Here is a 26105-nt window from a genome sequence, read left to right as displayed (position 1 = left end):
AGCGCGCTCTCCTTGGCACTCCGGGGTGTTCTTACGCGGCATCCAGGTAGGTCGCCGTCACTTGTGCCAGCGAGGCAGCTCTTTGGAGAAAGAGATAAATGTAAGGATCCAAGAGGCCACTGTGATCGACTCTTTCTCTTGCCTCTACAGATCATTCTGTTAAGTTCGGAACTAAAGTCTTAGGCAGCAGGGAGGAGTTTCAGCTACCCTGTCTTCAGTCTCAATTTACAGATGTGAAAAGCGACCCCAGGTGTCCCCTCCGCACAGGTAGGGGCTGCAGGGAAGGTCTTTCCCCTGTGAGGGTTCCGGGCCTCCCTTGATGCAGGGGTGGTCAGAAAGGAATCCCCCTTTGTCACGGCTGCGCAGGTGTGGTGGTCCGGCCCTCCCCTGCGCTGCCAGGCACCAGGCGGGAGCAGCTTCAGTCCCGGCTCTGCTGCTTGGCCCGCTCTCCTACTGACGGGCACGGAATTAGTTCAAAGATCCAATTGGAGTCAAACCTGATAGATGTTTTAGAAGTTTGTGAATTCTACTGGCCATGAGTGTTCCTGGTTATCTTTTACACCAAAAGTTTTCATCTGAAAGTGTTAGGGCTCTTTTAATACCTTTCTATATGTCTTTTAAAACTTTTAACTATATTTTTATAAAACAATACATTAAAAAAATGAGCCAAAGGCATCTTGAACCAAAAGAGAAATGAAGTCCAGGCATTTTCCTCCTGGTAAGACCTGGTACAAGCTGAAACCCATAAGTAGGAGGGTGTTTGTGTTTTAATTGCTAAAAGCAGATTAGCTAGGACAGCTATAAGCTGATGAGTGACAGCTGTATTCTGTTTCTCCTTTCTTTTGGGATAGAGAGCTATTGCCATCCAAAAAAGAAGTTCTTAGGTAGGAATTAAAAAGTCACCACGGAGAATGGCCCTGATCTTCTCGGAGGCAAACAGATCTCCAGTGACAACGTTAAATGGAACACAAAAGCAATGATGTAAGCTCTAGCCAAGTCTTACAAAAGGCCATCATAACCACAGCCTCTTAGGAAAAGGGCTCCCAGCGCCTCAGGCACTAGCTCAGGCACTGGCGGCATGTCAGACGGTGCCAAACTGTAAAGCTATAAAGAGCAGTTCGGAGGATCCCTCCGGAGGCCCGTGCAGTAGGATGTGACCTGTAAGTGAGGCTAAAAATACAGAAAGGCTTACTCAGATGCCTGCAGCCCCAGCTACAGCAGAGGACGAAGTAGCCTGCGAAGAACATTCGGAAGCCACCAGCTCCATTCCTCACGGCGCTGCTGCACGTGACCCAGCCTGTTTGAATACAAACAGCGTTGCCGTGAACGGTGCCTGAGGTCTGCCTGCCAGTCATCCCAGTTAGCTTGGGCGATGGAACTGCAACTCAGAAGTTCATACACTGCCATGTGTATGTTTACACAGATGAAAAGGCTATAGTCTAGAAGACCGTCATTTGAAGACATTTAAATTAGGTGCTCCAGTTTTTGGGAGTTTGGTGATGACCTTTAGTGGGGAGGAGACTAATACGATTGATGAGTTAACCTAAGGGTCAGGGTCGTCCTGGCTTGGGGACAATCAGTGTGGGCAAGGGAGGGACGGCTGTGGAGGGCAGAGAAGTGGGGCAGGTATTAACAACTGAGAGTTGTTCAATAAAAGGCCCTGCTGTTTATCCCCTTCGGCGCTCCCAGTGATGTCTCCAGAAGGAAACCAAGCAGAGGAGCAGGAAGACCACACATTTGTCCCTTTTCTTTAGCCACGCTGGAACGGTCATGACTAAAGCAGGGGGGACGCTCTCCCAAGGCTCGGAACCAACCACAGAACCCAGCAAGCAATGCCTCTGGCCTCACCTTTCTGCACAGCTCCCAAGAGCCTCATCAGAGAGACGCTGCAGGCGGTGAGCCTGGTCGGGGGTTCCCCACTCCACAGGGCAGTCGGGCTTCTTTCCAGCAAAGGAACTGCGGTTCCAAACAGAAGTCACAGTGATAGTTCATCTGAATCCCTCCTCTTCCCCAGCACTCAGTACCCCAGGTTCCCAGGGCTAGGCCCAGGGGAAGCATATTCTGAAGAGGTGCCCTGGGCTGCTCCTCCAAGCAATCAAGAGCCAAAGCAGCCCAGCGCAGGTCAAAAGGCTGAGGGAGCCCCGGGGGTCAGGACCTGGATACACATTTGATCTGATGAATATTCTGCCCAGATGATCTATGTGTATTTGCTTAATGAATGAATTGCTATTATTTTCTATCATCTGCTAAAACACCTTAGTAAGAAGCATGGCTTTCTACAATTGTATGAACCAGAGCTACTTGTCACTGTGTCTGCAATCAACGTGTCGAGTACCCATCACTGCTGCTGACCAGCAAGCATTGCTTATTTATGTTCAATACACAGCTATTACTAGAACCAGAATGGAGGGTTTATGCTAATATTCACACTTTTCCTGTACCTGCTTTTCTCTGTGTTTTATGATAGGTGGGGAATCTCTTCTGTTGCTGGTTCTCTGGTCTTGGTTTGGTTCATCAGGATAAGGGATAAATTAAGCAAATATTTAAAACACGTTAGCAGGTGTGGTAAAGGTTGCTGTGGATGTAAAAATACTATCCAAATGATTGTCACTGTGTTACGCAGCAATGAAAAGAACCATGCTGGCTTCCAAGAAATTAAATAGAAGATAATTCTCCTGTAAGGTGAAGATTAGGCTCTTGAAAAAACAAAGTATGATTTAACCCATTCATCTCGGAAAACATCGAAGGAAAAGCCGGGTGAAGCAACTTAATGGAAACCACGATTGTGGCACTTTCTCAGCAGCGTCGGGAACTGGGTGGCTTCCTCACCGTTCTTTCTCCAACCAGCTGAGCCTGCTTCCTTCCTTACACGTTGTCCAATTTACGTGCATGACATCAGTTCAGGCCCGGAGCCGGGATACCGAAGCCCAGGAGAGATCGGCTCGGAACCCAGTCCTGTTAAGTGTTTCCAATGCCGTCTCGTTGCCTAGCTACTCCGGGCTCTGATTTCCATCCCTTTGGGCTTGGCTGTGGGCCGGTGGCTGCTGACACCTCTGCTGTGCCTTTGCCATCTCACCTCCCAGACACTGTCTTTTACCCCATGTCCTAACATTTAAACCCGACACATGTGGCTAACTCTCCAGTGACACTGGCCCTGCTAACGCACCCACTGAAAACCCTCAGCCACCCTGTAGACCTCTAACATTTCCTGTCATTGCTCTGCAATCCCAGACCCACGATCTGACTCGCCCCCCAAGTCTCTGGCTGTTGATTACTCACATGCTCTAAAAAACACCCCTTTTCATGAGCTCCTCTGTCTGGCCAACAGGGGACCTAATCCTGGCCTATCATATTGCTGCTTAAGTCTGATCCTGACTATCCTAAGCCCTTCCCACTGTGCCCCATCTCAAACATCTCACATGGATGCCCTATTGATGGCAATGCTGTCTGGAGATCAGAAAAGAGCCTTTATTTAGTTGTTTCTTTGTCTTAAAAAACCTATGACCCTATCTGGTTTTCTCACGTTACCTTCTGGTTTCCCCATCAGCCAAGTTTTGCTTTCGGTAGTTACATGAACTGTGTTTTTCGAAACCCCCCGCCCCCTCCCCCATCATTTGTTCCAGACTCTTCCCCAGCTGGGCCTGAGGCACCAGCCCTTGCGTCACCTCCGCCGTCAGCAGCTGTCTGCCTCGGCTGCTTGTCAGCACTCAGAAAATGCCTGAAAAGATGAATTCTAGGCTTTAACTTCAGAATCAGTCTCTGGGGATGATTCCTAGGAATCTTTAAGCACCCTGAATTCTGCAAAGGCTCAGCCGAGTGCTACCGGCGGAACATTCTTAAGGCTACGGGGCCTTGGAAAGCTCTCCTTTGAACCATGGAAACTAGTTCCTATTGCCGGGGACTCTGACAGGTGTACTTGTTGAGTCTCTTGAGATTTAGATCTTGAACTTACAAAACCTGTTTTCTTCAAGACCAGTAAAACTACTAATTTTTGTATTAACCCCACAAAAATCCTTTCTGAACCTCAAAAGGTGACTCTTGATGCCGCTGACCTCCCGAAGCTGAGTTTCCATTCCTTTCTCACTACAACTCTGGCGTCCTCGGAACTACCAGTCTGCGTTGGGCTCTCCTAGCCTAGGCACCAAAATATATCCATTTTCCGTCAGTCAGGAGAGCTTTTGGTTCCACCTGGTTTCGTCAAAATGTCAAGATAGTCTTTTGATTCTCAAGACCCTGGGCACCTTGTCCCTTGGTGGAATCACTTTATATCGTTCACTCAGGTATCCTGTGGATGAGGACTAGCTGCTGTTACAGGTCTCCCTCTGCAGGACAGCGTATCTGACATCATCTCGAAGCCCAAGGGCCAGCAGAAGAAACACTGCCTGGAAAAGCTTGGCAAAGACCATCGGGCAATGTAAGATGCCAACCATTAACGGAAACTTGATGTTGGGCAAGTTACTGATCCTCTCTGAAACTCAGTCTTCTCATCTACAAAAGGGCTTCAGACCAGTCTCCTGGGATTGGCAGATACGCAAGCATCACAGCTGACATGGAGTTAATTCAGTTCTTGTCAGCTCACTGGCCCCGCCGGTATCAAAGAAATGAGTTGGCGTCCTGAGATAAAGAAGGCTGAACGGCCTACCAAAGGTCTTGTCTGAGCAAGGGAATCTAGCCCATGCTCTTCTACAAAGATTCCATGAAAATTTGGCCTTAACTTGCAGTCACGGAGGTAGCCATCGCCTGGGGAAATGACAGAGCTGAGGAGCTGCACTGCGTTTTAATCCGTGTAGACTTAGATGGCCACGCTGAAGTCCTTGGCCAGCTGAGCAATCAGGTCTTGACCTGAGATCCTAGGGTCTCATTCAGTGACAGCATCCAAGTCTGAACAATAATCGTGGAACTAAATGCTAGTTTTTGGGTTTATAACAGAACTAGAGGCCCTGGGATGGCCGCACACTGATAGCTATAACTAATCAATTATTGTAGACTGTAACCAAAAAGAAAGGACATAACAGTTCCTAACCGCTACTGTGGAGGAACTTACTGTTGAAGGAAAGATTGTCATTTCTCCCCCATAATCAATCCCACAAGCCTAGTGATTTGGTGACACGATACTGTGTCTCTTACTTCATTATTACTATATTTTTGGGATCTATTAAAGTGATGTAATAACTTAAAGACCATGTGTGTACAGGTCGGATGGACCTGGATTTGAGTCCTGGCTGCCACTTACTGTAGGCACATGAGCAAATCACTTAGTGTCTAAGGGTCAGGTTCCTCACCTGAGAAAAAGGGCGGGTCAGTGACATCACTTCAGAGCTGTTATGAGGTTTAAGTAACATTATAATGCAATACACCAAGCACAATGAAACAGTCGTCACATGACAAACACCAGTTCCCTGCCCTTTTCTTCTAAAGCAAAAAGGGGACGTATCAAGGACACTCCTTAGCGCTACAGAGGGCAGTCCAGAAAATAAAGAAGTCTTATGTGCTAGAGAGATTGCTACGGGCTGTGTGATTACGCCACTGAAAATCGCAGAGAAGCAGGGACATGACAGGCACCTGCGCTTCTAGTTATGGCAGGTTTCTCCAACGTGGCTTAATGGAAAGGATTAAACTGGGCCTCAGGAGATCGGGTCCTGCTTACAGTCCTACCATTTATTGGCAGCATGGCCTTGGACAAATCACTTATCCTCTCTGTGTCTGTTTCACCATCTCCAAAACAGATAAAATCCCTCTGCCCACCTCGCGAGAGTGGGGAGGGCAACATAAGAAAACAGGCGGAAGCAACCTGAAAGCCCCAGAGCAACGCGATTGTTAATATCCATTCTATGCCTAACGTGGGGGCGGGGCTTCAGACTACAACTCTGTAGAGAGCCTGTGTGTCTGTAGAAAAACCAGTAATTGCTGAGGCAGTTGAAGGAAATGGAGCTTTGGCTAACACTCTTTACCTGATACACCTCCATTCTGACATCTTTAGAAAGTGATGATGAAAATACAAAAGAAAATGCTTTGAGACCAAATTGGTGTTGAGTGAATATGTGATCATTTATAGGATATTCCATAGGGGAAAATATATCCCTTTAGGAAGAGATCATACAAGTTTTTCAGCTGTGAACCTATTCTGATTTGCTATAGATCTCCTGTCCAAATAAACCTAAAGGACCAAAACCACTATTCCAAAAAACAAACAAACAAAAACAAACGCAAGGGGCAATCCAAAGCTTCCTGATGAGGAAATCTTACGTACTGCAATAGAGGCAGTCTAATACCTGCAGGTGACAATCAGAAGAAAACCAGGGTACCTGAAATGACTGTCAGGAACTTCTTGGGCCCAAGTCCTGTCCGCTAGTGAAGCTATTCTAGGCATCAGCAAGGAGTATCTAGGAAGCTTCTGAAGAGACAGACTCACAGTCCATATCAGTTTCAATGTCCAGTCGCTGTCCCCCCCCCCCCCCCACCTTAATGGCTCACGTCTCAAGGCTCAATTTCTGGCTCCGCTCTCGCGGCCTATTCTCTGTGGACAGATTGTGTGAGCACATGGACTTCCACACCTTCTTCTCGCCCTCATCTCCTAAACCTCCACCTGTGCTTATCCACCTGAATGGTGCGCCTCCCTGGACAGTTTTAACCCCATCCGGCCCCCAAATCCAAAAGTAGTGTCTGCTTGTACCTTCTTTGCTATTCTAAATTATGAGATGTTGCATTTGATTATAAACGTGGATCCTGTTTTGTGTACAACTTGGTCCTGACTGAAATCTGAACACAGTGCTTGTTCTACTTAGGTGGACCCATGTCTTCATGCTTGCGTCTGTTCAGCTTAAATACCCACCCAGTTTCTTCTACGGGCCATGCCTCTTTCCAGTGTAGAAATTCAACTGTTATCAGTATCACCAGCCAGCCCGGCCTCGTCCAACCTGCAGCTACCGGTGGAGGGGAAGGGAGAGCCACACACCGCTGTTACCCCTGGAGCAAGAGGGAATGCTTTCAGAACTGTAAGTCCAGTGCACTTAAATGCCCTGGTAAAGAAAAGCTAAATGAGTGAAAATATTAGTATTCTGAATCTTACTAATTCAAAAGACACAGAGTAGTTTGTATGAGCTGATGGCCCCTGAAAAGGAGCATGGTTACCTTGTGACATTCTTTCTTCCTGGGGACTGATGAGCTGAGGCTTCGGGGCCACTGAATTCCAGTACCGAGGCTTCCCTGGCAGCACCCCTAGTCCGAGATAACCAGGATAGAGCTCTGGAAACCACTCCAGCCCCAGGGAGCTAGGAAGGGTCTTCCGGTGGACAACAGCCACCTGCCTGGTAAAGAGGCTTTTAGAAGCATAAGGCTGGGTTGAAGGCAAACTCTGCCGGCACTCAGGGTGGGAGGCCTGGGGCCCACGGCCAGGTTTGGGCCCCTCACTCTCCATCAGCGCCTTTACAGCACGGACTTGATTATGATCACAGGCTTCTGCTTTCTCTTCTTGAAGACATTTTATGGCCAGAGAGGTAAGACTTTGATTACATGACTGTGATACAGGAAGAAATTTACTGCAAGTCACCTCCCTTGGTGTGAACACAGTTAAGTTGGGACCCTCATCTCGAGGTTTCTTCTCTGTGGCCGACTCATCTGTACTGAAGTTCTTCAAGACATCGCTCATGGAAGAGCGCTCTTGCATCTCTGTCACAGATACACTCTTCTCTGCATGTCCTTGGCTCCCACGTGCCTCTGCTCCGAGGGGAAGCCCTTTTCCTGGGTTCTTCTTGACCTGGATTTTACCTAATGGGCTAACTTTAGGACCTAAACTTTGTGATTTCATGTTCTTTTCCTCATTCTCAGAGTCTCTAACATCAGAATAGGCTCCTGAGAGGTGGTCCCTGGTCTTGGAACCTCTCTCATTGCTTGAACACGACATTCGTTTTCTTTTATCTTCATCATTGAGATTCATGGGAGAACTGTGATAATCACCAGTAGGCATGTCTAGTAATTTTACTAGAAGCTTCTGTCTTGAGGGATCAATTCTGTCCAAGTTTAAATCAGCAGGAGTGGTTTGTACATCATTAGGTAAGGCTGAAGAATACTTCCTATCTTGATTTGACGAAGAAGGGTCCATTGGGCCAATAGATAAAGATGCTTTAGTTTCTGAAGGATTACTTCTACTTTTCCCTGATTTAGGCAAATCGTTGGCAAGTTCTCTTTTAGGAATAGTGGTGTTTGGTGCATAAAACTGAGCCTTAGTTTCTCCCTTGAGCAAGTCATTTGGTTTAGGATTGTTTAACATTTTGAGGGAGAGTGGAATTTGATTCCTGATGTCTTTACCTGCCTTTGTATTACTTGCTCTTTCCAAACCAATAGCTGGTAGGGGAAAGGACTCAATAGTCTGTTCTGGTTTGTCCCTTATCAGCTTAGTATTTCTTTTCACACTCTTTGTCCCCAATTCTCTCTCGTTAGCTTTAATTAAATCTTTGGTTGGACTTTTCATTTTCTTAGCACATCGGAGTGTAGCCTGCTTGGACTGACGAACATTTTGATCTGCAGACACAGTTGGTTGTATCATCTTACAATACGGCAGGTGGGATTTTAATCGTTTAAATGGCTTCTTACAATAAGGACACTCTTCCATTCTGGGTGGAATCTCGCTCTCCTAGTCCTGGGAAAGTTAAATATGAGATTATGAGGAGCACATAATCTGTAGAGTAAATACCAATATTTTATTTGTTCCCTCCCGTTTAAACTTATTCAGAAACCCCTGGGTTAAAGTTTAAAAGTTTATTTAAACTATAAAAGTCTTTAAAAGTTTATTTTAATCTATTCTTTTTCTTACAGAAGCAGAAAATAGAAGAGAGAGTTTGATTTCTAGATTAGTACCCCTGGCCCCACTTATACTTGGTATTTGACCTTAGGAGGTCTTCTAAGAATCAATCACTACAATCAAATCCACAGCCCTGATTAGGAGGTGAATAGGATCAGTGGGAGGAAAAGATGTCCAAATACTAGTCAGAATAAAAGGTTTGCTATTGAAAATTGTAGCAAGTCAACTGGATATCCCATGAGTGTAAACAAATTGTTAAAAAGCCTTAAACACATCATTAAAACAACCCAAAACCCTCAGGTCAGGATTTGAAGGCAGTTGATGATAGTAGTGGTTTCTAAAGGGGTACGTACGGCAGATTCACTGGGTACAAGAAGAAAGTATTAGCCCTTCCATGATCTAAGCATGAGAAATGAAGCTCTGCTAACATTTAACATAATATTAGTAAGTTGCAGAGGGCAAGGCCGCGTCTATTCTGTGCACAGCTGTGTTCTCAGGACTGCGTATTTAGCCTGGCATGTGATACTTGCTTAATGAGTTCTTCCTCTGCACATACACACGCAAATATGATTATCAAAAGTGCTGTAAGTATCAGTATCTTCTGACCACTAAATAGGTCAAAAGTGAGACTCTAAAACCATTTACAATATCATGTTTTAGGAAAGCAACCAACCCACCTTATCCTCCAGGAAGTCAGGCAAAACAGAACTGCTTCCTGCCAACAGGCTGACAGTAATTCTTCTTACCCGGGAGGTCACCCCTTTGAGCCGCCACTTACAAAAACACAAGAGGCCAGGCCCTGGCCTTAGGCTACTAACTTTTTGAGACCCCGGCCCGACTACCTGCCTGCCTCTACCGTACTCCACCCTCGCACTCAGTCTTACTAGAAATATCTCCCCACCCACTCATGATAACGCCTGATCGTGGGCGCCTAACTGCTTTCTTACCCGATCTTGTCCGCGAAGATGCTAATTTTGCGGTGGTTTCTCTTGGATCCGCATGCTTCCCGTCGATCGTCGTTCCCGAGTTTGACAGAAGGAAACTAGATAACGTCAGCCTGTGCAAGACACAATCAGCGAAGCCGACAGTCTGGAACCAGACAGAAATCACGGTGTTATCAGCAGGGCAGGGCCCCCTCGGCGTTCCGGAAAGCAGAGGGTTAAGGCTTCCCCGGCCTCCCGGGGGCGGGGCCGACCTGGAAGTTCCGCTACGCTTCGCCCTCTCCGCCTGCGCTCCCCGGCGAACCTCTCCCCGCCCGCCCTCCTCCCCGCTCCCTTATTTTTCAGAAAGCTTTCAGCTTCCAACGGAGAGAGTGGGGACCGCCAGGCAGCCCCGCGGCCCGAGGCGCTGGAGCTGCCAGGACGCCGAAGGGGGCTCATTTTGCGACCCGGGAAGTGTCCCCATCTGGCCCGCCATCCGATCGGCTCCCCTCTCGGCTCAGGACAATCGCTCCCAGATCTAGGGCTGGGGCCTTAGAAGAAAAAGCCACGCCCGTCAAGACTCCCCCTAGACGAGCGTCCTCACCTCCCATGACAGAAAAGTCCAGGACGTCCCCCGCGACAAGCCCCCCAGAGAATTTCACTAACCGCTCTCAACGCCCCGTCCCGGGACCCGTGGCAGGCCGTCTCACACGAGTGCCTGGTGCTTCTCAGCTATTTTTTAAAAAGAATTGTTACCTCACAGGGACTTGAGTCAAATACTTATATCGTATTATTAGGACATAATTTAATTTCACTTAAATCTGCCTTGACTTTTACGCTGTTTCCGCTCAACTGTGAACAGGCGAAAGCTCCCGATACCTCTGACGAGGACCCTTTTTCTCCCAGAGACTCCCGGTAGCTCCTCCCCCTCCAAGTCCGCCTTTTCCTGTGGGCGGGGCTACCGGTCAGCGCTGCCCAGAAGCGTCACTGCGCTGCCGCGAGAGGGCGGGACCACGGCGGCTGCGACATGGGGGGGCGAGGAGCAGACGCCGGAAGTAGCAGTGGTACGGGTCCCACCGAGGGGTACTCACCACCGGCTCAGTCCACCCGAGCCTCGGCGAGAGCCAAGGCCCGAGGGGGTGGGCGTGGCGGCCGCCGAAACACAACACCCTCTGTTCCCTCTTCTCGCAGCAGAGCGGCTTCGCGTCGCTCCCCTTCACCGGCTGCCATGAGCGAGCGCCTCCGCCCCAGGTGAGACCACAGGGACCCCCGTTCCTTACCAACCCCTCACGCCTGCCTTGGAGGATGGAGTCGATGGGCGCACACTAAGCGGGATCCGATGGAGCGTGGGCTCCGCGGGTCTTTATTTGGGCGCTCTGGCCCGGGGGAGGAGGGGCGCGGGACGTGAGCGTGCTTCTGTACCTCATCCCTGCGGGTTCCTGGCGGAGTGACTCCGGGGTCCGGGTCTCCCCCTAAACCCGTCTTTCCCCACCCGCCTCTATTTGAAACGAAGTCTGGTCGGTCCCGGAAGAGAGACGGTGGCCCTGAAGCCTCCCTGCCCTAAATTTAGGAGGGTGGGGGGATGGGAAGAATGGCTAATCTTCGAGCCCCTAGTGCGTCGGTGAGGGCCCGGGGAGCTGCCGGCTCCCCAAGGTCAGGAAGGAGGATTGGGTCTCAGCCCGCCGCCGGGCGGGATCAGGCTAGACTGGAGAATCCGTGCCCTGGGCGGCTGTGAACGCGGAAGGGCCGACGACCCAGGCGGCTGGCGGAGTCTGGCCGAGCCTTGGACAGCGCGCACTCAGGCTGGATGCGGTCCGTTCGCCTACGGAGACCGGAGAGAGGGAGGCTGACATCACGTTACGGTTCCTTCCCACGGAGCCCGGCCTTAGACTTGGGCTGTGGGGTTCCAGCCTGCGTGACAAGGGCTCAGCCGAGCCCGGGCCACCCCGCGATCCCTGCGCAGAGAAGAAAGTTGGGAGTGGGTACCCCAGAACGAAGGGGATCAGCTTTATTTCAAGTTAGAAAAACCCCTCATCGTGGAGCTGGAAGTGAAAACCTGTAGATCACAAAGTCCCCCTCTTCCATTTTTTTCTGATGAGAAAACAAACTTAGAGAGCTCAGGCGGTCCGCCCGGGTCTCTCCGGGTTCGCGGCTCTTCCCTTTATTCCACAGGGTCTCGGGGCCCGAAGCGGACGCTGCAGCCAGTAGGGTTGGCAGATGATGCGCTGTATTTTCTTGTTCTGTGTTTTCGTTGGCGCTGAATGTAATTGGCCGTCTTTAGGTGAGGACCCCGCTCTGGAGGAGAGTTAATTCATGGGATTAAAATTATGGAAAGCTTCCTGAGCTTATTTGCTTCAGTAGTGAAAAGCTGTGGTTCCTCAAATTTATGCATCGGATTATTTTGGGTCCTGGAGTGAGTGAGGCTTAAAGCCTCTTTACGGAGAAGATAAGACTGGACTAAATTTGACACTAGGGGCCAATGGCCGCTGCCTTGTCAGAATTCGTAACAAAGGCCTTAAGTTTTCGTAAGCCTGACCTGACGGCCGTTCTTTCCCCTTCTTGGGATGCGTCGCATATCTGAGAAGCTGAAATGGTTCCTACGAAGACATTCCTTTGATCCAGCACCTGCACACACATACTCTGGATTCCTCCTCTCCAGAACACAGATAATGTCAACGTGTTTATACTGGCCACTTGTGACTCTAAAAGGTCGTTTTATTTGGACGAGGGTTTCCCACCTGTTTTTCTCTCCACCCCGTGTCTCATGGTGCGCAGTGGACCAGCTCTGCCAGCCCCATTAGCTCCAAGGTGGTTCACGTCTCTGGGTCTGTTCCCTCAATTTTAAGGTGGAGAGTTGGTCAAAGATGATGGTTTTTCAAACTGTTTCACAGTATACTGGGATAGCCACAGAGGAGCAGGTGTGTGGCAGGGAATCCCCCTTCTTTAACCAGACGATCCTTTATCTCACATTCTGAGTGTTTTTTTTTTGTAGGAAGAAAGGGTTCTGTTACTTGTTAATATCTTTTTTGAAAACCACTGGCCTCTATTCTTCAGGGTTTCTTCTATGCCCAGTCAGTCTCAGAAAGATTGGAGAGAAGTGAAATAAGGAAGTGATGTAATCGGCCATCCTTAGAAGTAGCAGATGCTAAATAATAACCTGTAACTAGATGGTGAGGGGGAATATAATCAATTATAGGATGACTGCTAGAATTATAACCTGGTCTATGGCATTAATGTTGAAAGCTATAATCTGACTGACTGTGTGTGGATAGACCTGAGCATGAAGCTGTATTTTGCCAGGGATTGACAATACTGTCCAAAGTGGAATGTTTGACCGACAGAATCTGCAAAGAGCCTGGAAGAAGGAGACTTGAAGAACAAGTAGGGCTCATTCTGAATCCAGTTCCATCCAGAAGAGAGGGCCCTCGCCAGGTGAAAGAGAAAGTGCTGGTGCTTTGAGAAATCAGCTAATTATAAGGCTGGGATAGTTTGGGTGACTTTCCCGGAGTTTAGCTGAAATCTGCAGAACTAGCCCATCCTCTCTTTTCACCCTCTTTTTGCCTCGCAGCCTTCTTGACGTTTGTATTCTTGTCACTGGAAAGACAAGAATTAAATGAGGAAATTGGAAAGTTTTGGTCAGGCTTCTAAGTTTGGTAAGAGTGAGTCAGCAGCCCAAAGCACGATCAGCTGTTGTCACACTGATCAAAGAAGAATTTGGGGACCAACTTACTGCTATTTGTGAGTGTCTCTTTGGATGTCAACGGGCCTTCCATTAGACACTGCTCTGTAACTTCTTCGTGTTCCCCTGAGCATTCTCTGGTCATATTCGGATGAAAGCAATTTCTCAGTTCAAATCTATGATAATAGCATGTACTTAATAATTATTAAAACCTGGTATTCATCTGGTTTCCAAGTACTTCAAGATAACGTGTGAATACGATCTGATCTCCTGGGAGAAAGGTAGCAAGCAGAAACGATGATCTTATTTTCCAAAATGCTGAGCCTTAGAGTGGCATAAAGGGTGTCTGTAGCCCTCTGCTGGCTGGTTGGTTCGGGCTTTATCAGAGCTCACACCCACTGTTTATCATTCCAAGCCTAACTGGAGCCAAGCACGTTACTAATGTGACATGTACTGAGACTGTCGCAGAGTGCAGGGAAAGCCGCTCAGGGTGACAGCGTTGCTTCTGTGTCCAGCTCCCACCTGAAAACCTGAGGATTAAAGTCCAGCCCCAATAAGCCACCCTGGTCACAAAGAAGGTGTGTAACTGCGTAGAAGACACTGTAGGCCGAGAGCCAGTACTTTCCGAAAGGCTGCTTTTCCCTCTAGCTCTAAAAATCGGAACCTTTCAGAGTTTTCATTACAGCAGGTGACGTTGCTTCGCATAAACTGGCCCGTAGCCGGCACTGCCCTGTCGCCTCTCTGCAGTGGGGGGAGCTCCCCTGTCCGTGCTGTGCAGGGCCGCTGCCACTAGCTGAGACGGGCTAGGGTGACTAAGGGACCGGGTTTTTCGCTTTATCTAGTTTCAGTTAATTTAAACTTAAATAACCACGTGCGCTAGTGGTCACTGTATCGGACAGCGCAGTCCCAGGGATTCTGACTTAAAACGATCCCTTCTGTAATTTATTTCCCTTTTCTAACTGAGGTTTAGAAGGTCTTCTGCCAACACTAGACTCTTGCATAGAAAATGTACGCATTTTGTCTCTCTTCCATGTCTGAAAACACTTGACTGAGCAAAGGGTCTGATTTTTCTTTTTAGAAAATTTTATTTATTTTTACTGAGAGGGACAGGGAGAGAGAAAGAGGAAGAGAAACATCGATGTGTGAGAGATATACACTGATCGGTTGCCTCTCGCACACCCCCAAATGGGGACCCAGCTGGCCACTCAGGCGTGTGCCCTGACTGGGAATCGAACCAGCAACAGTTTGGTCACAGGCCGGCAGTCAATCCACTGAGTCACACCAGCCAGGGCTGATTTTTCTTTAAACCTCTGCATTTTAAGCAGCTTGTGCTGCAGTCTCAAAGAAGCAATCTGGGGAGGTTATTAATATCATAACCCCTGGTGCCATGTGTGGCCAGAATGATAAGTTCCTGTCCAGGAGCAGCTTTTCCAGTGTGTTTGTTTAACGTGATAATTGGGAGAAAATCAGGGATGAAGAGAAACTACAGATGAGCATCTCCCACAAACCTCTGTGGATATTCTTGGGTAGCACCATTTCTGTATGGATTTAAGGGTAAGATAGGCAAAGGCAGCCATTCCTGACTTAGCTGTTGTCATGTGGAAGGGAGTAAAATTAAGTAACTTGGAATCGTAATTTCAGGTAGGATAGAAAGACGAAACCTTAATCAGGTGGAGTTTGAAAGCCCAGTCATTACCTTCCTGCTCCGATTTATTCACAGTAGGCATTTAAGATGGCCAAGCTTCCTTTTGAACTTAGTCGCACAAATTGAAGCTTGACCTTACTGCTATTTTATGTTTTTGCTCTTTGAGCCTAGTGACAGTGTACTTCCAATTTTAACCTCTTGGGGTATCGCATGATGACTTATATTTTCTCAGGTGAGGGGGCAAATTTCTGTATTGTCGTGGTTTACAATTTTAAGTGTCTGAAAGATGAATTGTTGGATTCTTTTCCCTCCTGTGATTTAATTTCAGGAAGAGGAGAAGGAATGGCAGTGAAGAAGACCACCACCTTCCCCCCCAGACCAAAAGGAGCAGTAGAAACCCCGTCTTCCACGATTCCTGGGACACAGAGGTAGGAAGTATGGTCAGGTGTGGTCAGAGTCTCTGCTGTTTTCCCTGCTGGAGTTCAATAACCCAGTTCCTTTCATGTATTAAAATTATTCCTTGAATCAATAAAAACGATCTATTTGATTACAGTGGTTCCAACCTCTTCTTGAGCCCTGACCCCTTTGAGGAAGCTATGCGCCCTCTCCCAGCAAAGCCGCCTGTGCCTCCTACACTAGTCACACATACCACCCCCAAATCTGTTTTTGTCAGAAGTTTCATGAACCTTTGCCAGCCCTTCTTTGATATTTCAGAAACCAACTTATTTTTTAATAGTTTATAAAACCATGTCTTTAAGGCAAGCATATTTTGTTTCAATTCACATGTCTTTAAGAGACACTGTAGGCATTCGTGGTACATATTGTATAGGGACACAGAATCCTGTTTTTCAGTGTTGTTACTTCTTCATTGTGTTGTTCTAAAAAGAGCTGCTGTGGGAGGCAGAGCAGCGGGAGAGCGAGTGGAGAAGGAGAAAGAGCTCGCCATGTTGAGGCTTCCTGGAGTGCCTCATGTGCACACTGGAGAGAAACTCTGTGCACTAGAAAGGTCGGGTCACAGGGCGGAAGGGAAGCTCACGTTAGCGTGATGCTACTGTTGCCCTGGCCGGTGTCGCTCAGTGGATTGAGCTCTGGCCTGCGGACTGAAAGGTCACGGGTTCGATTCCCAGTCAGGGTACATGCCTGGGTTGCGGGCCGGGTCCCCAGTTGGGGGCACGTGGGAGGCAACAGATCTCTTTCTCTCACTCTCTTTCTCCCTCCTTTCCCCTCTCTCTAAAAAATAAATTAAATAGCCCTTTTTAAAAAAAATAAATACAAAATGAAGTGATGCCATCATTAAACCAGGTGCCTTAACAGGGCAACTCTGCAGTGGCAAAGGTTCCTAAGCTGTAGCCTCATAACTTCTACCAGAATTCTGTATATCACAATTCTTGCACAACCTGATTTGTAATTAGTTCTTGATAATAGGGCTTGACCTATATCTAGTCTTTGTCAGAAATCCAAAGTAAGTCCCCCTGGGGTGGGGGATCAGTGACTGTCATGTGGGTAAAGTTCACTGAGGAACAATTAATGAAAATTGCATATAGATTCTTTTACACAGAGACTTGAGTTTCTGTAGCTTTTATCTTTTAAAAGTCTTCCTATCACACTTTTTCTTCCTTTAAAAAAAATGATTAAAAGAAGAGTTATTGAGTTCTGTTTAATGTGGTAGTTGGGGAATCTCATGGATGCAAGAAAACCAAAGATTAGAGGCTGCTGTGAACATCCAGTGATAAAACTGTAACATAATTGAGTCTCCATTATTCTTTGGAATTATAAGGCTGTTCTTTAAAAGAGGGTGCAGTGTTTACTTTTAATATTTCTTTACTTGTATCTGTATGCAAATTTTGCTATGTAATCATATTCCTTCGAAGGTATAGGAGTCGTAGTAGCAGATGTAACTCTTTGTATTGGTCTTTTTCCCTGTATGTACAGTGTTCTTTCTTTTCTTTTTTTAAAAGATTTTTATGTACTTATTTTTAGAGAGAAGGGGAGGGAGGGAGAGAAACATCTATCGGTTGCCTCTCACGCACCCCAAACTGGGGACCCGGCCAGCAACCCAAGCATGTGCCCTGGCCAGAACTGAACTGTTGACCTTTCAGTTCACGGGATGACAGCCAGCCCACTGAGCCACAGCAGCCAGGGCCGACATGTACAGTTTTGATGGCTGAGAACAGGAATATAAACTGTCACGTTTCAGATATTAAACATGTCCGGTCTCTTGTTTTTAGTGAAACTCCCTAGTATTAGTTTTTGTTTTAATTGCTGTGTGTAGAAAATAACCTTCACTCCCCTTCTAAAACCTGTGCGTTACCATCACCGAAGAAAACAAGGTTGTTGTTACTCAACCTGTAGGTTCGCGTGTCTTGTTCTTACTTGTCCCAAGCAATTCAGTGGTTAAACCGCTCTGTCTGGGGATGGCCTAGATCGTCTTTGTTATCACTTACGGCCAGCACCGTACTCCTTATCTGCCACGGTAATCTGAACTCACAGGAGCCTTCACGGCAGTTGTGACCCCCGTTTCAGCTTCGCCGCTGAGCCTTTACCAGCCATCTGAGCGAGGGCCTCCGGCGCTTTGCTTCCCCGGCAGTGGCATTAACACGTAATGAGGCCCAGTGAACCCGGGCAGAGCTAGCGACGCAAAAGGCAGAGGGAAGTCTTTAAAATGGAAAGTTAAGCCCTAAATAATTGAATCGTCGGTCACCACTGTTCTAGATCATTGTGCTTGTAACAAAAATACCAAGGTCAGGGGCCTCTGGCTGCTTTTTGACAACTGTGTATAGAAGAGGAAATACTAAAGTGATTTATTATAAATGGATTATTTTTTTATATAACAAGTTATTGTATTAATGAAAATATTACCTTTTAATTCTAAGGTAGGGCAGAGGTAAATTTCCTTAAGACTAACTCATTCAGAAAAACTATTTCCTTTGTCATTCCTGAAATACTTACGTCATTTTGGAATTTTTTCTTGTAACTTGAAGAATTTTCATTTGGAAGGAACTTGTTTTAACTCTAAGATTTAAAATTCCCGAAAGTTATCTTTTTCTCGTAAATGCGATACTATCGGCAAGTACTGGGAAGTAAGATGTGAAGTGTTTGATTTCTGTGAAACTATTAAACTGCGCCACAGGGAAAGTGTAATTACCCGAAAAATGGAGATAGTGCATGCCCCTTTTTTTCTAGACACTGTGGAGCTGAAGAATGTGAACTGCCCTGCCAGATGAGTTGTGTGGGAACAAACTTGTACTCCACTTGTGCGTTTTCTTCCTGTCATTTCAATAGGTGTCATTATTCTTACTTTTCAGATGGAAAAATGGGGGCACAGAGAAGTAGTCATTTGCCCAAAGGTGCACAGCTAGTAAGAGGCAGGGTCAGGGCGCCCGAGAACTTGAGTGCTGAGCGGCTTGCTCCTCCCCGTGGCGTGTGCCCTCCCCCAGGAGACGGGGTGCAGGTTCCCACAGACTGTGCTAACTCAGACGAGGGGCGGTGCGCTCCCCGACTGCTCCGGAACCAGAAACAGAGAGGAACAGCTGCAAAGTGGTTTTCCAAGTCAGTGCTCTGATATGGCATTAGCGAGAAAGCCATTTTTGATTTCTGTCTAAAAAATATGAGGACTCTGGGGTCTAGTGGTTTTTTTTTCTTTCTAAAAATCTAATTGGTGTTTGAAGACCTTGAATTGTAACTCTAGTGTCTTAGATTTAATGACTTGTGAGCCTTAGGATGGTATTGTTTAAATTGAGATATAAATTACTAGTATAGGAATAACGTTTTTTTGGGGGGGGGTAAAGCCATTCTGTGTGAGTTACGTTAGTTAATGTCTAAGTCTGGCTTGTTTTTCTCTTGGTGAGTGAGAAGTGAAGTGATTTATCAATTTGTGTCCTCCTGTTGGGTCCTTGTCCTATGGACGTGACATTCCTGATCTTGGATGATTATTTGGATGGGTAAAAACTAGCTCGATTTAACTTACAAATTTGTTCTTTTAGGGACTGGCCTTTTCGGTTCTCATTGTGTCTTGTAGGAGTAACCCTCTTAGCCTTCAGTTTTAATACCTTTATCTGCAAAATACAGGAGATGTTCCCGTGTAAATCCAGCTCCTGGTGTGCCTTGTAGGAAGTGCTCTGCCTGAGTAAATAAAAGCAGTACTTTTTTACAAGACCCTAACTTATTAAATTCTTTAACCTACCAAGACCATTTTGATTTTTCACACCGCTGCGAAGTAACAAGTAGAGGATGGGGAAAAGTGGAGATGAAGCAGAAGTGGCTTCCCTGGAATAGCCTCTGCCTTTTTCTTGTCTCTACTGGGAAGGGGAACATTTTTGATGTCATAATCCTAAAATCCCAGGGGTATTCTTATGGAAATGTAGAGGCGTGACAGATTAAAAAGTAACAGGAGCCAGGGGAATCCATGTATTGTTAAAATTAGGATTCTATAAATCCATTCGTTCTAAGAATTAGATCGAGCTGAATGTTAGGTTATTTTTTTAAATTATGTGAATTTAGATCACAGTGGAATATTTAGCATTACTTCTCAAAGGTATCTTAAGGCTCTTGGTGTTTGCCTGTCCTCATCTTTAATCTGTTATAGTGTAGTGGGCACATCCCAGGAAACGTTTTGGGTAAAACTGTCAGGGTTATGTGTTGAAAACCCTGCAGCAAATTAACTCTGAAACTAACGTCTAAAAAGGTCCATTCAAAATGGAGGAGCCGTCCTTTCAAAAGTTAGTCTGATTTGTCCTGCGTATTTTAAGAAACTTTGCTCCCAGTTTTAAGTCCTTGGAATGTTTGTATTCATCACATCAACTCCCAGCGTCAAAAGCTGCCTCAGGCAGCTTCATGTTGAAACTGAACATCATGTCTGTTAAGGAATGAGGGTCCACATATACACGTGTTTTGTACAGGTACAGATTAGTTTTGGACTGTTGAAATGTAAACAAAATGAAGTTATAGATTATAGAATATTTTAGTTATGGAGGAACTTGAAACACATTATATGGTCCTGCTTTTTAAGTATTGACACAGAAACTGACCACCTGCGTTTTCTACCCTCGCATCTCTAGAAAATGGTTTAAATAACCTACTGAATCCGTTTGGAATCTTGCCGTCTCTCTGGTATAAGCAGACCTGGAGTGCTCTTAATTTGGGGGCACTTTGGAAGCCCAGGATTTGACATTAGGTGTTCCCGCCGAGTTGGCTAGGAGCATCTTCCGCCCTTACTCCGGATTCCACAGCAGCCTTAGAATGAGCTCCCGGGCGACCCCAGGGCGGTAGCGTGCGGAGCGACTGAGGCTCCTTTCTGCTTCTGAGGCTCACCTAAATTAAAGGCACCAGTGACTGGGGAGGTGGATGTGAGGGAAAGCTGGGGCTTGAGAGGAAAGAAAATACGCGGATGATCTGCTTCTCTAAATACGGAGAGAGAGCAAAACAGCTTTAGGTGATATGTGTACACACATATGCAGGTTCTGTTGTTACGAAGCAGAGAGACTCAGTAATTACCGCGCCTGCCGGGGCATCATTAGCAGACGTAGTCTTAGAGGTGAGTGGTTTCTCCCATGGGTACTTCTGGGTTATCTCTTAGCCGGCTTCTTACCCTGGGAGTGACGTAAACGGTGGGCCTAGCCGAGGGACCGAGGGGTCTTGTCCCGTGGTGGGTAGTGCGAGCCCTGTGGACTAAGGAAACGAGCTTCCTTAACTTCCCTGTCCTCTGCATTACGGTTTCTGCGTCTTCATGCAGGAGCAATGCTCTCTGCCAGAGAGAAGGAGGTGGGAGTCCCTCTGCCTGCCTTCATCTGCTCTGCGTTCTAGCGAGGACCCTTCTCTGCGTCTCTTCAGTCTCCCCAGGCACTGCCTCTCTGACCAGGACTCCCGGGTTCTCCCCCTTCCCAGCCCACCTCTGCCTTGTTTCCCCTGAGCCCACGCCGCCTTCTCTTTCCTGCTCCCCGCCAGCCTCCCCATTCTCTGCAGCGGCTGCCGGTGCGTCCTGTCTGCTTCCCACCTGTCCCCTCTCGGTCCTGGCTCCCTCCCGACACCGCAGAACTTCTCTCAGGGCTCACTGACACTCTATTCATCACGTGTGTCCTGAGCACCGAGGACACTTGCCCCGGGAACAGCACAGGCTTGGGCTGTGCTGGCCCGTTTGTACATGCATTTTTTACAGTAAGCACGTTCAGTGCTGGAAGTGTATTTTCTCTTATGATTTTCTTTGTCTTTAGCTTGCTTTATTAGGCAAATACATTACATATAACGTACAAAATAGGTGTTGATTGACTGTTGACGTTACTGGTAAGGCTTCCAGGCAACAGTGGGCCATGGTAGTTAAGTTTTGGGGGAATCAGAAGTTATATACGCATTTTTGACTGTGCAGGGGGTCAGCACCCCTAACCAACACCCCACATGGTTCAAGGATCAGCTGTATTTGGCACGTGTTGTCCCAGGTGTTTGGTGTCCGCTTGGATGTCTGTTTCTGAATCCCTGCCTTCTCCCTCTGGGCTGTGGGTGTGAGACACACGCCTTCAGTGACATTGTCACTGTCCTCGTGCTGGCCTGCCCTGCTGCTCGGTGTTCCAGTAAAATTCCCAGCTGGTCTCTGCTCGGTCTCCCCAACCCCGTTCATCTTAGCAGATCCCCTGACACGCTTGGCAGCTGTCCCTGAAGACTTCGGGCACTTAACCACCTGGCCGTGACCTCTCACGGACAAGTCCGTTTTGTCTCGCTGACACTTCCTGGAGTGGGCGCAGCCACACGACGCCATTAGCTTTCCTCCCCGGAACTCTCCTGGTGTCGTTCACTGTTCTCCCGGCTTGTCACGCCCTCCTTACAAAGCTGCTTCCTCATCCTCCGGGCCCAGTGCAGACACCATCCATTCTAAGGAGCCTCTCCTTGCTCCCTCTGTCTACACTGCTTGCCCGATTCCTGTCCCTGCGTCGGCCGTGTCCTGTCCTTATCAGTGGCTGTATTGCCACCATGCTCTTGATGAAGCTCGGGCAGGAGATGACCAGGGAGCCTTAGCGCAGGGCCTCCTGGTACGCGGTGGGCACGCACGTTTGTCAGGGCAGCGGCCGGACATCAGAGTCGTCTGTGCTCCCCCGAGCCAGGCTCTCCTGAGGCGGGCCCCTGGCCCGGACACTGCTGCAGAAGCCCCGCGTCCTTCTGGGCCGCACCCGGCGCCTGCAGGTACCGGACACGTGGGCGGATGGTGTTCCTGCTGGGGGCCGTCGCCGCAGGGTCCTGGGGCGTGCATTTGTGCATTTAGAGAGAGACTCGGTCAGAGCCTTCATGACCTTAACTGTATTGCGCTTGTGTACCTGCATTCGCAAGGGTTTTCATGTCACGGGTCATGACCTTACTCTCTTTTGGTTTAATACGAAGTTGACACGGAGAAGGCCCTGGGCAGTGTCAGCACGGAGCCCACACGGAGAGCTCAGGAAGCAGAAACGGGCTTTCTAACTGGGGGTTCGGGTAAACGAGGAGGGGTCTGAGGAACCAGGGGCCTGGAGACAGGGTCCCTATCTGATGACCCTTCCTCAGCCCCAGGGTTTCTGGCCCCTTTCAGGGAAGCAGCTGGCGACAGGAATAGGGACAAGGCGAACACCCCGCCAGTTCTCAAAACCATGCAGTCAGGTGGTGCCCCCTCCACCCCAAGGATTTGATACTTAGAAGTTCCCCTCAGTGTGTGAAACAGGACTTTTTTTTTTTTTTTTCTATTTCAAGTTTTTGATTTTATGAGACAGAACGGTTTAAAATTTGATTTTGTGCCTTCAGGGTGAAAAGTAATGATTTGTCCTTTATCTCATAAAGTGGACCTCCTTGACGGCTGACAGCGTTAATAAGACCGGTTACAGTAACTTTCAAACAGTTTTTACCCTTTTCCATAGAAATGTTTATATTGTGACCCAGTACATATCAAATGTATTTGTGAATACCTGAAAGACAGTTGCGTGGACCAGGTAGCAGCTTACACTCTGTTTTTCTTTAATGCTGGTTGCCCCCCACCAAATAAATGGGTTTCATGCTGCCTTTGAGAGACACCGGTCAGTCTTTGCGAGGTTACCCCTGAAGCCTCCCCGATAGTGAGAGGACATGAGTTAGCAGAAAATAGAGCCCAAGTATCTTGAAAGAGATGTGTTATTTTTCCCTTTGGTGGCAGTAGTAGGTATCTGATGCTTCCGGATCCCCAGGGGATCCCTGGCCTCCGCAGTGCAGGGAGACAGCTGAAGCCGTGTTTGCGGCTCTTAAGGAGTTCAAGGAGGCCAGGCGGCCTTGCTCATGAGCATTTTCTTCCTCAGAAGAAATGTTGGGTGTTTTTGTTTGTTTGTTTTTAAGAAGCTACAGAAAATACATTTAAAAAAAAAAAAAAGGAAGGTCTAAATTCTAAATACTTTGGCACATATATCCTTCCGGATTACTTTTGGTATACATATGTATCTACATTAAAGAAAAACATTTTAAAACTAGCTGACATATATACTGTTTTGTAACCTGTAAAAAAGATGTTAAAGACTTCTATCTTGGTGTGTGCATATCGTTAATAGATGAATAGAATTTCATTGTCATGAATTATAATTCATGTATTACATTTTATATACATGTATTATAACTTAACCAATTTCCTTATTAGATATTTTTGGCTCTATGCAGTTCCTGGCTGTTCCAAACAAGGCCACACTAAACATTTCTATGTGTGTCTTTATAAGGATACAAGATTTTTAAAATGGACTAGAAATTGCTAGTATATTTGTGTCTCGTTCCCTACCCTTTTTTATGATTATTGTACAGAAATCTTTTCTAATCTCCCTGTCTTAAAGAACTTCCCCCTTTTCTCAGAGTAGTGTCACCTTTGCTGTTATATTGTGAAATAAATATAATTTGAGATGGAAATCTGACTTACTAGAAACTGATTCTAGTTCTTGCCTTAATTTTCAGACAGTACCTGTAATGAAAAACAAAGAAAACAGACTAAGAGGAAACAAAGTTTTCTGCGCGGTGGGTTTCTTATCTAGTGTAGTAACCTGCTCGTTAAATATTCATGATCTCACATTTATTTTGATAATACAAATACATAATAACCACAGCGCAAAAATTTTATAGTAAAGAGTAGAAAAAAATAAGCATCTATAATCCCTCCATTCTAACATAACTACCATGGACTCTTTCTTTCCAGTTTTTTTCTTTTTTTTTAAGGTTTTATTTACTTTTAGAGAGAGGGGAAGGGAGGAAGAGAGAGAGAGAGAGAAACATCAATGTGTGGTTGCCTCTTGGTGCTCCCCCAAATGGGGACCTGGTCCACAACCCAGGCCTGTGCCCTAACTGGGAGTCAAACCAGTGACCCTTTGGTTCCCAAGCCAGTGCTCAATCCACTGAGCCACACCAGCCAGGGCTTCCAGTCTTTTTTGTTATATGTAGACTACATTGTTGTAAGCAGACATTTTAAAACCAATATCTTTGTCTTAGGGAATATAAACTTAGATGTATCAAATGGCTAATGACTTACAAAAAATTTACACCAGATCATTTACTAGAATCGTAATGTTCTCTTGTATTGATTCTTTCAAGTACAATATTGTATTGAGTTCTAAATAGAGAAGAGTGCTAATCAAGTGATTGGGGTTGTTGATTATTATAAATCAACATTGTACAGTACCATAATTCTGAAAGGGTCCTTAGCATTGCCTTCTCTTTTGAGATTCCTACTACTGGAAGAAAGATTTGAGTGATTCTTATTAGAGATTTCTGAGTAGCTTCTTCAAGATGACTAAGACACCAAATCACATTAGTTGCCTTAAAAAACATGAGCCAAGTTCATGCACACACATACACATATCGAACTGCAAAAATGGCAGTATAACTTCGTAAGAAGTATACTAGTCTTTCAGAATGTGTGTTCTGCATTTAGAAAATACCATTTCATGTGTCCCTGGACAGATGATAACCGCAACATTGTCACAGGTTTTTATTTTTTAACTTGTGCCCAGAAACCATCTTGTATGAGGACACCTTTTGTACACCCTGTGTCAATGATTGATACTCCCCTTAGAGGCCGAGACCTTCTTCCTGTGGCAATTGGAGTGAATGACAAAGGCAGGTAGAGAAGACATGGAAAGGCAGTAAGATGCAGCTGAAGGTTGGCAGCAGTAGGCCTCTGCTCCGATATGGACCCTGTCACTGCGGAGGGGTGTAAGGAGTACAGTACTGCCATCGATCGCACAGGGTAGTTGCGAGGGTAGGATGAAGTATCTTAGGAGAACATCCTTGGTAAGCTGTAAAGCCCAGTGTATGTTTTGATGGTGGTGCTCCTCAAATTGGGTAGGAAGAACACCCTTCAGTAGGGCGCTGTAACTTAAACCACAGCAGAGTCCTTAGGAAACAAAACAGACTTAAGAACCTGCTCCTTTTCCTTTCCAGTCTTCAAGCAGCGACAGTGGCGGCAGCAGCAGTGGCAGCGGCGGCAGCAGCATCAACAGCCCGGACAGGGCCAGCGGGCCCGAGAGCGGCCTGAACCACGTCGTCCCCGGGTCCAGCCCCAACACCCCGCAGCCCGCGCCCGAGCAGTCGGCACTGTGCCAAGGCCTGTACTTCCACATCAACCAGACGCTGCGGGAGGCGCACTTCCACAGCCTGCAGCACCGGGGCCGGCCGCCCACATGACGGGCGGGCTGCTGCGTGCCTTCTGTGAAGGGACAGCACTGTGCAGATTTGACACTGCGTCTTACGGTGTTCCAAAAGGTTGCACCAAAAATGCCTGTTGGCTTTTCGGTCTATATTTGAAATAACAGGTTAACAGGCAGTTGTTTACTTGTGGTTTTGCTGCACTATTGCAATTTTAAAGGGGCTTTGAAGCAATTTTTTATAGAATTCTTTTGAGGGTGGGTATCAAATCCATGTCAAGGTATTGGTATGAGGAAATCTCATCTGCGTGTTGAATCCATAGTTTGTCCGAGTCAGACTGATTTCCAAATCTGTCAATTAGAAATTCTACTTCATGTAAAAAAGGCCTTTTAAAAATGCAGGATCTTCAATTTTTTAAATTCAATAAACTAGTGAAGAATATATAGTTTCCATGAAAAA

General features: G+C 46.9%; 2 protein-coding genes across 7 annotated transcripts; one reads left to right on the top strand and one right to left on the bottom strand.

Moving 5' to 3' along the window:
• On the bottom strand, positions 1 to 10631 carry MTNAP1 (mitochondrial nucleoid associated protein 1). 4 transcript variants are annotated; one of them, XM_090291277.1, is made up of 6 exons: positions 10325 to 10631; positions 9748 to 9889; positions 7132 to 8638; positions 1849 to 1956; positions 1193 to 1297; positions 1 to 80 (listed from the first exon to the last, which is right to left on the bottom strand). In XM_090291277.1, exons 3-6 carry the CDS (start codon positions 8609 to 8611, stop codon positions 58 to 60), a joined length of 1716 nt encoding a protein of 571 aa, XP_090147403.1. In that variant the 5' UTR covers positions 8612 to 8638; positions 9748 to 9889; positions 10325 to 10631; the 3' UTR covers positions 1 to 57. The 4 variants fall into 4 exon arrangements, 3 of the variants coding, with proteins under 3 accessions (XP_090147403.1, XP_090147404.1, XP_090147405.1); XM_090291278.1 differs by having other exon boundaries at positions 10387 to 10631; XM_090291279.1 differs by having other exon boundaries at positions 9748 to 9857; positions 10325 to 10360.
• Positions 10097 to 26089, top strand: VCF1 (VCP nuclear cofactor family member 1). Of its 3 annotated transcripts, XM_090291280.1 has the most exons (4): positions 10097 to 10971; positions 15373 to 15472; positions 23964 to 24023; positions 25443 to 26089. In XM_090291280.1, exons 1-4 carry the CDS (start codon positions 10748 to 10750, stop codon positions 25683 to 25685), a joined length of 627 nt encoding a protein of 208 aa, XP_090147406.1. In that variant the 5' UTR covers positions 10097 to 10747; the 3' UTR covers positions 25686 to 26089. The 3 variants fall into 3 exon arrangements, with proteins under 3 accessions (XP_090147406.1, XP_090147407.1, XP_090147408.1); XM_090291281.1 differs by lacking the exon at positions 23964 to 24023; XM_090291282.1 differs by lacking the exon at positions 23964 to 24023 and having other exon boundaries at positions 15455 to 15472; positions 25443 to 25602.
• Positions 26090 to 26105: the final 16 nt, after the last annotated feature.

The sequence above is a fragment of the Furipterus horrens genome, unplaced genomic scaffold (assembly GCF_987537825.1).
Source record: "Furipterus horrens unplaced genomic scaffold, mFurHor1.1.pri manual_scaffold_11, whole genome shotgun sequence".
In the NCBI taxonomy this organism is placed as follows: domain Eukaryota; kingdom Metazoa; phylum Chordata; class Mammalia; order Chiroptera; family Furipteridae; genus Furipterus; species Furipterus horrens.
Note: the sequence above shows the minus strand (reverse complement) of the source record. Positions and strands in the feature narration are given on the sequence as shown.

Excerpts from the sequence above, each read along its gene's own strand:
- MTNAP1 (XM_090291277.1), bottom strand. The coding sequence starts at position 8,611 with ATGGAAGAGTGTCCTTATTGTAAGAAGCCATTTAAACGATTAAAATCC. Across the intron at positions 1,957-7,131 it reads GGAAGAAAGAATGTCACAAG|TTCCTTTGCTGGAAAGAAGC; the intron begins GTAACCATGCTC and ends TTGGAACCGCAG. Across the intron at positions 81-1,192 it reads CTGGGGCTGCAGGCATCTGA|AGCTGCCTCGCTGGCACAAG; the intron begins GTAAGCCTTTCT and ends CTTTCTCCAAAG.
- VCF1 (XM_090291280.1), top strand. The coding sequence starts at position 10,748 with ATGGGGGGGCGAGGAGCAGACGCCGGAAGTAGCAGTGGTACGGGTCCC. Across the intron at positions 10,972-15,372 it reads AGCGAGCGCCTCCGCCCCAG|GAAGAGGAGAAGGAATGGCA; the intron begins GTGAGACCACAG and ends ATTTAATTTCAG. Across the intron at positions 24,024-25,442 it reads GAAACAAAGTTTTCTGCGCG|TCTTCAAGCAGCGACAGTGG; the intron begins GTGGGTTTCTTA and ends TTTCCTTTCCAG.